The following is an 11347-nucleotide window of genomic DNA, read 5'->3' on the forward strand; positions in this document are numbered from 1 at the left end:
TGGTCCAGGGTATAGGGAAAACCACAAGACTGTGGTGTGAGAACCTGGAGTTCTGGACCCATGTGGGGACTTTATTATTTATCACATTGAGTAACACGGAGGAGGTGGCAGAGGTGACCAAGGTGGAGATGGTAAGGATGAACATGGTGGCCAACACGGGACTGGCAAAGGTGACCATGTTGGCCGATGCAGAAGTGGCAATGTTGGCGAGGGCTCAGAGGGTTGGTCATGAGGTGCGGCCAATGGTTGGAATATTTGGTCTCGATTGTTCATGAGGGGACTTTATTATTTATCATATTGAGTAACACGGAGGAGGTGGCAGATGGTAAGGATGAACATGGTGGCCAATGTGGGAATGACAAAGGTGACCGAGTTGGCCGACGCGGAGGTGGTGAGGGCTCAGAGGGTCGGTCATGAGGCGCGACCAATGGTTGGAATATTTGGTCTCGATTTTTCTTAAACTGCATTAATCTTGCTTACAGTATTGACTATTAACCCTTGGTGAGAAATCGGACGACTCGGGTGATGCCCATGGTTGAACTTGATGTTGGCTCCTTGATATAGTTGGTCCATGTTGCTCTTTGCTTGGGGTGACCCGCGCTACACAAATAATCTGAAGCTCCAGTGTTAGGAATGGGGCGGGCGGCTGATCTAGAAGATGTTCTATGAAGTATGAGAAGTCTTCTCTGCAGGAACATCTGAAGTCCTGGCCTGAGGTGGAGACGACTGATCTTAGGATCTTCTTTTTTTGTCTCCCAATGTCCCTTCCCCTGATGACCCGTCTTAGGACTTTTAGATTCTTCTTTGTGTAACTTTTCCTTTAGTTTAGACTTATAATTACAAAAACCACCTATAACTTTCAGATCTGGCCGTGGGTCAGTGGTCAGTGCAGCGGCTTGAATAGTAAGAAGAAGTCATAGGTTCTAGCCCTATCTGCTGCTATTTCATTTGTTTCGTTACATTCTGAGCGGATTCTACATTTTTTTGGCCACGAGGGTCGAATTCGCTCAAAACCGTTCTTGCTCTTCCTCGATAATGACATTAAGAAAGGCACTCTTATATGTATAGAGGTGGAGGCGGCTCAGAGGGCAGAGCGCCAGGAGAACCAGTAGCGATGCTGGAGACCAGGGCTCGAATCCTGGGGCCGACTCCTTGGAATAGCAGCTCAGTAGTCTGGGACACTAAATACCGCACACCTGTAGTGCATCCGTCTGGAGTGGAAGTGGTGGGTTATAGAAAAATGGAGCATTTTTTTTTTTCATCCAAGCAGTAGATTTTGTCTGGGATTGCAGGTGATTGCCGGAGGTTTGAACCTGGGTCTTCAGCGTGAGAAGCAGAGAAGCTCCCTGTGAGCTATCACACCATTTGTTAATAGAACATACATATTGGTAATGATGACATTAAGATTTAGTCGAATAATAAAAAAAAAAAAAGTCACCGTGTTTTTCTAACCCTATACAGCCCTTTTTAACATTCCTCTTATGTCATGGCGCCGGCTTCTTCCCGTGACTGGTACCGTCCAATATTTAGGCTTCATGCATAACTATTATTTGGGCACCGTACAGACGTAATTGCAATGCATTATGGCGCACTGCTAGGGTATGTTCACACTGCCTATTTTCATCCGTTTGCCAGGCCCAAAAAAAAGCTGCGCCAAATTGTGGTGCAGTTTTTCATCCGGAATGTCCGCTGCAGAAAACGGCACGGTAAAAAAAAAAAAGTCTAATTCTTACCTGTAGCCATGGCAACACATCCCTCTGCCGCCCTGCATCCTGGAATGACGTTTATGAAACGTCACCCCAGGGGGCCGCCTGGATGTAGAAGCACAGAATTCTGGGTAAGTATAAGATAATTTTTTTTTTCCCCTGATTTGCGTTTTTTTTTGCAGCGAACTCACAGCTTTTCCACTGCAAAAATCACAAATCCGCCCCCGGGTTTTACCTCCCCATTGAATTTAATAGGGGAAACCTGCAACAAAAGAGCAAAGAATATGCAGCATAAACGGACGCGCGGCAGATGAACACATTTATGAACGATTTCTGCGCAGGTTTTTTCTGCAACGTGTGGATGAAACTTGCTCAGCTCTCATTCACTCTGCAACTGTAAATGTCTATATCTCTCATGGAAAATTCCCCGACCATAACGCTGCCGCCACCGGCTCGTGTTCTTCCAGCAATGGTCGCCGGGTGTTTGTTCTCTGATGTTTCTCGCCTGAAGCGCTAAAACGTGACTCATCGGAGAAGACGACCCTGTGCCAATCATTGGGGGTCCAATTCTGATACTGCCGCGCAAACTGAAGCCTTTTTCCCGCTGCAGCTTTGCTACATAGGAGCAGTGACCGTCAGTCTGCTCCGGAGCCTCATACGCGGTCGGGTTCGCTGGACTGTTGTATTAGACACACGTCTGGTCACCCCCTGGATGATTTTCATAGTGAGCTGCTCCATCTAGCGTGTTGTCCGGCCCTCGCGCACTTTCGTAGCCGCCGTTGACCTCTCCCATCAATGGCGCGTGGTGCTCCGCAGTTTCCACGTCGGTTATTCCCAATGGCGCCATTTCTCCACTCACGATACACGGTCACCACAGCAGCACGAGAACAGTTCACAAACTGCGCTGTTTGACTATAGACCTAGATATAGGTAGAATGTATGTCTATAGATGTGTATGTTTATAAGATGTATAGGTAGGTAGATAGAGATGCATGAACGTAATGTATAAAAGTACTAGTTGTATGGATAGACGCATTCATCCAATGATGTATATATAGACGGATGTTTAGCGGTATGTATAGCTATATTGACATATGTATAGATGATTATATATGTGTATGTAAATGTAGGAGTATGCATATAAATGCAAAAGATGTGTATGTATAGTTTTATATAGAGGTGTATATATGGTATGTATAGACAAATGTATGTATAGAGGTCCGTATGTATAACTGTATGTAATCGATAAAAAAAAAATATATATATCCATGATTAGATGTATGGGTGGGTGTGGTATAGCTGTATGACTGCCTAGATGTAATGTATAAATATATAGTTGTATGTAAATATATTTATATAAATGTATGTATTTATGTAGCTGTATGTATATAATCCATATATACATGTATAGCTGTATATAAGTGTGTAAATGTATAGCTGTGTATAAGCATATGTATATCAAAATGCATAGAAGTGTATGTATAGATGTCTATATGAATTACATATAAGTGTATGGAGGATGGTTGTATGCATATAGGGTGGGGGGGTGGGTGTGTGTGTGTGTGTGTATATAAATGCGTGCGTGCATGTATGTATGTGTATATATATATATATATATATATGCATTATATATAGATCTACGTCTAGAGGTGTGTATGTAAACATGTGTGGATAAATGGATGTACAGTACATAAGTGTGTATGTAAATGTATGAGCATATGTATATAAGTGAATTCATAGATGTGTATGTATATAAATGCATAGCAGTGTATGTAGAGTTGTATGTCAAGATGTGTGTATATATATATATATATATATATATATATATATATGAAAAAAAGGGGGAAAATTGATAGAGGGGAAAGTCGTAGGATCGTGTTGAATTGAAAGATAATAAATACTTCATTAATAAATGGTTAAAAATGGCAATGTTAGATATTGAATGTATATATGCTGCAAGATTTATATTTATATATACATATATAGTATGTATGGACGAATATATATATACCCGTGTTTCCCCGAAAGTAAGACAGTGTCTTACTTTCTTTTTATCCCCAAAAGCCCCACTATGTCTTACTTTCGGGGTATGTCTTATATTGGGAAAAAATTGTCGAATTATTATTTTATTTTTTTTCACAAACTTTATTTAACTGTTTTACTTTTTTTTTTTTTAGTCCCACCAGGGGACTTCACTGTGCGATGTGCCGATCGCATATATAATGCTTTGGTATACTTAGTATACCGAAGCATTATTGCCTGTCAGTGTAAAACTGACAGGCAACCTATTAGGTCATGCCTCTGGCATCGCCTAACAGGCAGATGCTGAAGGCAGACCTGGGGGTCTTTGTTAGACCCCCGGCTGTCATGGAAACCCGACGGCGACCCGCGATTTGTTTGCGGGGGCGCCGATCGGGTGACAGAGGGAGCTCCCTCCCTCTGTCAAACACATTAAATGCCGCTGTCACTATTGACAGCGGCATTTAATGGGTTAAACTGCCGGAATCGGCGCGCGCTTCGATTCCGGCAGTTGCAGCAGGAGCCAGGCTGTGTATAACAGCCGTGCGCCTGCCGCTGATCGCGTGGGTACAGTCTCAGTACCCGCGCCATCACAGGACGGATATATCCATCCTCCTGCGCGAACTAGCAGCTGCTGAGGACGGATATATCCGGCGCGGTGACGTATGGAGAGGGGGGCGGCGCGGAAGTGGGCAGGAGGCGGCAATACCCCCGTGTTTCCCCGAAAGTAAGACATATGTCTTACTTTCGGGGTACGGCTTATATTAGCCGACCCCCCTGAAACCCCCGATACGTCTTACAATCGGGGGTGTCTTACTATCGGGGAAACACGGTATATGTATAGCTGTATGCATGTCTAGATGTATGTAATATATACATGTAAATATGTATAGCTGTATGTATTAATGTTTACATATAGCTATATAAATCTTTGTATAGATTATATATAAATGGATGTATAGATGTGTGTATATTTATATATGTATAGATGTGTGTATATTTATATGTATAGTTGTATGTATAGATGTGTGTATATTTATATATGTATAGTTGTATGTATAAATTTGTGTGCATAGATGTATGTATATATGTATAAATGGATGTATGTAAATGTATGAGTATGTATAGGAGTATATAAATGTATATAGGTGCATATCTATAGTGTGTGTATGTATAGTCGTTTATATGGTAGTATGTATAGTTGCATGTATGTTTATATATAGGAGGTCTGTAGATGTTTGGATGTTTATATGGATTATATATAAATGGATGTATAGAAGTACGTATGTATAGATGTATTGAAGCATGTTTGGATGCATATATGGATGTATTAACGTATTATAGCTATATACGTGTGTACATATAGCTGTATGTATAGATGTTTATATGGATTATATATAAATGTATGTATAGTTGTATGTATCTATATATATATATATATATATATATATATATATAGAAGTATATGTAGAAGTATGTGTATATGGAGGTATACATGTGTATGTTGTAGATGTGTATATGTATGTTTATGTGTATATAGAATGTATGCATGTATAGTATGAATGTCTAGATGTATAATGTATAGATGCAAGTATTTACACGAATGTATGTATAGCTGTGTGATAAGAATGTATAGATGTTTATATATAAATAGATGCGTATTTTATATATGTAGTTGTATGTACAGCTTTATGTATGCATAGATGTACGTGTGTGTCTAGATGTATGCATAGATGTACGTGTGTGTCTAGATGTATGCATAGATGTACGTGTGTGTCTAGATGTATGCATAGATGTACGTGTGTGTCTAGATGTATGCATAGATGTACGTGTGTGTCTAGATGTATGCATAGTTGTACGTGTGCGTCTAGATGTATGCATAGATGTACGTGTGCGTCTAGATGTATGCATAGATGTACGTGTGCGTCTAGATGTATGCATAGATGTACGTGTGCGTCTAGATGTATGCATAGATGTACGTGTGCGTCTAGATGTATGCATAGATGTACGTGTGCGTCTAGATGTATGCATAGATGTACGTGTGCGTCTAGATGTATGCATAGATGTACGTGTGCGTCTAGATGTATGCATAGATGTACGTGTGCGTCTAGATGTATGCATAGTTGTACGTGTGCGTCTAGATGTATGCATAGTTGTACGTGTGCGTCTAGATGTATGCATAGATGTACGTGTGCGTCTAGATGTATGCATAGATGTACGTGTGCGTCTAGATGTATGCATAGATGTACGTGTGCGTCTAGATGTATGCATAGATGTACGTGTGTCTAGATGTATGCATAGATGTACGTGTGTCTAGATGTATGCATAGATGTACGTGTGTGTCTAGATGTATGCATAGATGTACGTGTGTGTCTAGATGTATGCATAGATGTACGTGTGTCTAGATGTATGCATAGATGTACGTGTGTCTAGATGTATGCATAGATGTACGTGTGCGTCTAGATGTATGCATAGATGTACGTGTGCGTCTAGATGTATGCATAGATGTACGTGTGCGTCTAGATGTATGCATAGATGTACGTGTGCGTCTAGATGTATGCATAGATGTACGTGTGCGTCTAGATGTATGCATAGATGTACGTGTGCGTCTAGATGTATGCATAGATGTACGTGTGCGTCTAGATGTATGCATAGATGTACGTGTGTCTAGATGTATGCATAGATGTACGTGTGTCTAGATGTATGCATAGATGTACGTGTGCGTCTAGATGTATGCATAGATGTACGTGTGCGTCTAGATGTATGCATAGATGTACGTGTGCGTCTAGATGTATGCATAGATGTACGTGTGCGTCTAGATGTATGCATAGATGTACGTGTGTGTCTAGATGTATGCATAGATGTACGTGTGTCTAGATGTATGCATAGATGTACGTGTGTGTCTAGATGTATGCATAGATGTACGTGTGTGTCTAGATGTATGCATAGATGTACGTGTGTGTCTAGATGTATGCATAGTTGTACGTGTGTGTCTAGATGTATGCATAGATGTACGTGTGTGTCTAGATGTATGCATAGATGTACGTGTGTGTCTAGATGTATGCATAGATGTACGTATGTGTCTAGATGTATGCATAGTTGTACGTGTGTGTCTAGATGTATGCATAGATGTACGTGTGTGTCTAGATGTATGCATAGATGTACGTGTGTGTCTAGATGTATGCATAGATGTACGTGTGTGTCTAGATGTATGCATAGATGTACGTGTGTGTCTAGATGTATGCATAGATGTACGTGTGTGTCTAGATGTACGTGTGTGTCTAGATGTATGCATAGATGTACGTGTGTGTCTAGATGTACGTGTGTGTCTAGATGTATGCATAGATGTACGTGTGTGTCTAGATGTATGCATAGATGTACGTGTGTGTCTAGATGTATGCATAGATGTACGTGTGTGTCTAGATGTATGCATAGATGTACGTGTGTGTCTAGATGTATGCATAGATGTACGTGTGTCTAGATGTATGCATAGATGTACGTGTGTGTCTAGATGTATGCATAGTTGTACGTGTGTCTAGATGTATGCATAGATGTACGTGTGTGTCTAGATGTATGCATAGATGTACGTGTGTCTAGATGTATGCATAGATGTACGTGTGTGTCTAGATGTATGCATAGATGTACGTGTGTCTAGATGTATGCATAGTTGTACGTGTGTCTAGATGTATGCATAGTTGTACGTGTGTGTCTAGATGTATGCATAGATGTACGTGTGTGTCTAGATGTATGCATAGATGTACGTGTGTGTCTAGATGTATGCATAGATGTACGTGTGTGTCTAGATGTATGCATAGATGTACGTGTGTGTCTAGATGTATGCATAGATGTACGTGTGTGTCTAGATGTACGTGTGTGTCTAGATGTATGCATAGATGTACGTGTGTGTCTAGATGTACGTGTGTGTCTAGATGTATGCATAGATGTACGTGTGTGTCTAGATGTATGCATAGATGTACGTGTGTGTCTAGATGTATGCATAGTTGTACGTGTGTCTAGATGTATGCATAGATGTACGTGTGTGTCTAGATGTATGCATAGATGTACGTGTGTCTAGATGTATGCATAGATGTACGTGTGTGTCTAGATGTATGCATAGATGTACGTGTGTCTAGATGTATGCATAGTTGTACGTGTGTCTAGATGTATGCATAGATGTACGTGTGTGTCTAGATGTATGCATAGATGTACGTGTGTGTCTAGATGTATGCATAGATGTACGTGTGTGTCTAGATGTATGCATAGATGTACGTGTGTGTCTAGATGTATGCATAGTTGTACGTGTGTCTAGATGTATGCATAGATGTACGTGTGTGTCTAGATGTATGCATAGATGTATGTATAGATGTTCGGTATATAAATGGATGTATATATGGATTATATATAAATGTACTTACTGATGTATATAAATGTGTTTATGTAAATGTATAGATGTATGTGTATATAGATGTTTATATGGGTTATATATAAATGGATGTATAGATGTGCGTGTGTGTGTATATAGCGGTGTGTGTATGTATAATGTTTATATGGATTATATATAAATGTATAGAAGTATCAATGTAAAGTTGGCTGTATGTATGTTATACGTTTCTAGGCTTATTCATATATCATACCCCGTCTATAGTCTTACTGAATCCCTTCTCTGCCTGCAGCCGAGGACCCGTTCGTTATATGATAGACTGGTTACTAGGGACGCTTTGCCTGACAACCCATTGTAAATAAAACTGGTTGCTAGGCAGCGTGTGCCAAACTACCAAACTGTCACTCATAAGTCAGCTGGATTGGCACTGAGCTCCAGCAGACGCACGCCCACCCTTCAGAGAATTTGTTGTTTTTCTTGGTAGGTTTGAGGCCATTTATCCCGGACATGGACATCGGCTACTACGAGACTTTTCTGGAGAGCATCGGAATTCGTGACGGAGGAATTTTGACGGACAGTTTTGGCAGGATCAAGCGCAGCATGAGTAATACGTCTGCCTCCGCGGTGCGCAATTACGACAGCTGCTCGCCAGGGTTCAACCGCATGATCACAGACATCACCCACAATATCGAGGCTTTGGCAAGAAACGACAATGATTCTGAAGATGACGACTTCCTGTGAGGACTCGCCCACTGTCCCAATTTTCACAGAACAGTCCTGCAATCCGGACCGCAAAAGGGGGCGGAGTTCATGCCAATGTGTATTTAAAAAGGGGTGGGGCTTAGAATGTCCGATGATTGAGTATTCAAGAGTTTTCCAGTTTAACATAAACATGGCCGCTTTCAGCAAAAACCAGCGCCATATCTGTCCACAGGTTGTTCGTGGTATTACAGCTCAGCCCCATCCACTTCATTCGAGCTAAGCTGCAATACCAGATACCACCTGTGGACAGATGTGGTGCTGTTCTGAAAGAATTTTTTATTTTTTTTATCCTGCACAACCCCTTTAAATGTTGGCAAGTATGATCCATGGTAGCTACACACATTACAGCTCTCACACCGGTTGTCATCCAGCTATCCCTACATGAGAAATTTGTGATACAACCATCAAATCTGCCTCATGTAGTGAGACGGGAACATGGTTATAGGTCTAAGTAACAAGACAGGTCATTCAGGAGGGTGGGAAAGCTGGGTAGCGGCACCCACGAGGCTGAACAGATTTAGAGAAACGGCTGACTGGGTCTATTTTGTACATTTCTGTACCCTAATAAAAAAAAATTCTCTTATTAAAGGCGTCTGATGCTGCAGAGATGGGTTTTCTATATATAGGTTCAAGGCCCACAGATCTATATATATTAAAAAAAAAAAGTAAGAACTACCCCAGGAATTCACGCAATGTAAATATTTTAAGGTGTAATAACCAGTACAGTGGCCATTGTTTGCCTTCTCTTCCTAGAATCAAACCCTGCAAAAGTAGCATTGGGCCCTGGAAGGATTTTGCAGTACCAGCCTGGGAATCCGAGCAATACAGGGATTATCCCATGCATAGGTTTACACCATCATGTACTTCAGCGGTGCACACAAGGCTACATTCAGATGAGCGTTGCGAACCTCGGACGTGAAAAACGGCACTTTTTCACGTCCGAGGCGCACCCGTGCGGGGCGAGTGGTCACGAAACCCCCATAGACTAGAGTCCATGGAGGGATGTGTGACACTCAGGGAAATAGGGCATGTTTTATTTTTTCAAGGACCCTTCACGCGCTCCGTTGAAACGGTCGTGCGAACAGCCCCATTGAAATACATGCGTTGTTTTAACGGCCGTCACACGGACTAGATACATGTTCGTCTGAATGAGCCCTTACGTGTGTATACCGGAGGGTTTTATTAATACTTGTTCGGGATTGGTAGCACTGTAATATACGGGGACATTGAAGTGTCATCACTTCATACAGAACAACATGGTAATTACAGGGTTAAAAACAAAAGAAATAAAGATTTTAAAGGGGTTGTCGGTGTTAATTATTACACGGTAAAGGACACCACATACCCTATCCCAGAGGAGACCCCACACTAACAACATTTTAGGACGGGGAGTAGATCCATAAAACATAATTCCACAACAATATCTGCCGCATGCACCCCGATATACCTGGTGAGAGGGGGGCATGACCTTCAGATCAGGCTCTATATGGGGGGCATGACTTTCAGATCAGGCTCTGTGGGGGGGGGGGTTACAGCCATTATACGGCAAATTAGCATTTTGGGGACTCCTTGCAATTCTCACCCACGAATATTAGATCCTCACTATGGAGCAGAACAAAGTGCATGTGAACCATAGTGATGAATATGTGTGTACTCCAGAGCTGCACTCACTATTCTGCTGGTTGTAATTGGCAACTATTGATCTTGTTGTTCAGACACACCCATAAGAGTTTAACCGAGATCCTATAATGTGGGGGGGGGGGGTTGTGGTTTAACATTTAGGACGGGGGCTACGGTTTTTGTGTGCAATAGCCACAGGCTCACCAAATAAAATCCTTTTCGATATTGAATCTATAACTACATAAGCGGCTACGAGTCACCATGTCAGAGTTTAGACTTTGGAAGATACGCACAGGATTTAAAGCCTTGAGATCCAAATGGTTAATTGTACAGAGGAAAATGCTCAACCAGAAACTCCCTAATGTGAAACATCGCGTTAGCGGGAGCCGCGCGTTACGACACATCCAGGTCTAAGGATTGATTCACACGCAGCAGATTGGATGCAGAAATTTCAGCGAATGAAAGTCTGGCCCATTCGTTTGTAGGGGGTTGTTTCTGCAGCATATGGATTTCTGCAGGTCCCAGTCAGATGTATGGAACAGTCCGAAATTTCTGCAACAAATCTGCCTGGTGTGAATACACCCTAAGGCCAAGTTCACACAGTTTTTTGGTGCAGTTTTTCACAAACCACGCAAAAAAAAAAAACTTCCCAAATGGGGGCGGAGGAGTTTTTTTTTCTTCCGACATGCTCTTTCTTCCCACATCTCCGTCTCGGACTTCCCATTGACCTCAAGTTTTCGCTGCGTTTCCTGCCCGCGGTGCTCAATGGCCGCGGTCGAAAAACACGGCAAAGTGCAGGCAGATCAAAAATTTTGAGGCAGATTTTGACCTGCCGGCAGAACATTTGCCACGTCTTTGT

At 41.8% G+C, this 11347-nt stretch overlaps 1 protein-coding gene across 2 annotated transcripts in view; it reads left to right on the forward strand.

The window, feature by feature from the left end:
• CCM2L (CCM2 like scaffold protein) overlaps nucleotides 1–9456 on the forward strand; it is a 36617-nt gene extending 27161 nt beyond the window's left edge. For both annotated transcript variants that reach the window (XM_075847047.1, XM_075847048.1), the window contains exon 10: nucleotides 8591–9456. In XM_075847047.1, the coding sequence (XP_075703162.1) occupies nucleotides 8591–8847 (257 nt within the window). In that variant the 3' untranslated portion in view covers nucleotides 8848–9456. The remainder of the gene's footprint in view (nucleotides 1–8590) is intronic.
• Nucleotides 9457–11347: the final 1891 nt, after the last annotated feature.

The sequence above is a fragment of the Rhinoderma darwinii genome, chromosome 13 (assembly GCF_050947455.1).
Source record: "Rhinoderma darwinii isolate aRhiDar2 chromosome 13, aRhiDar2.hap1, whole genome shotgun sequence".
NCBI lineage: Eukaryota > Metazoa > Chordata > Amphibia > Anura > Rhinodermatidae > Rhinoderma > Rhinoderma darwinii.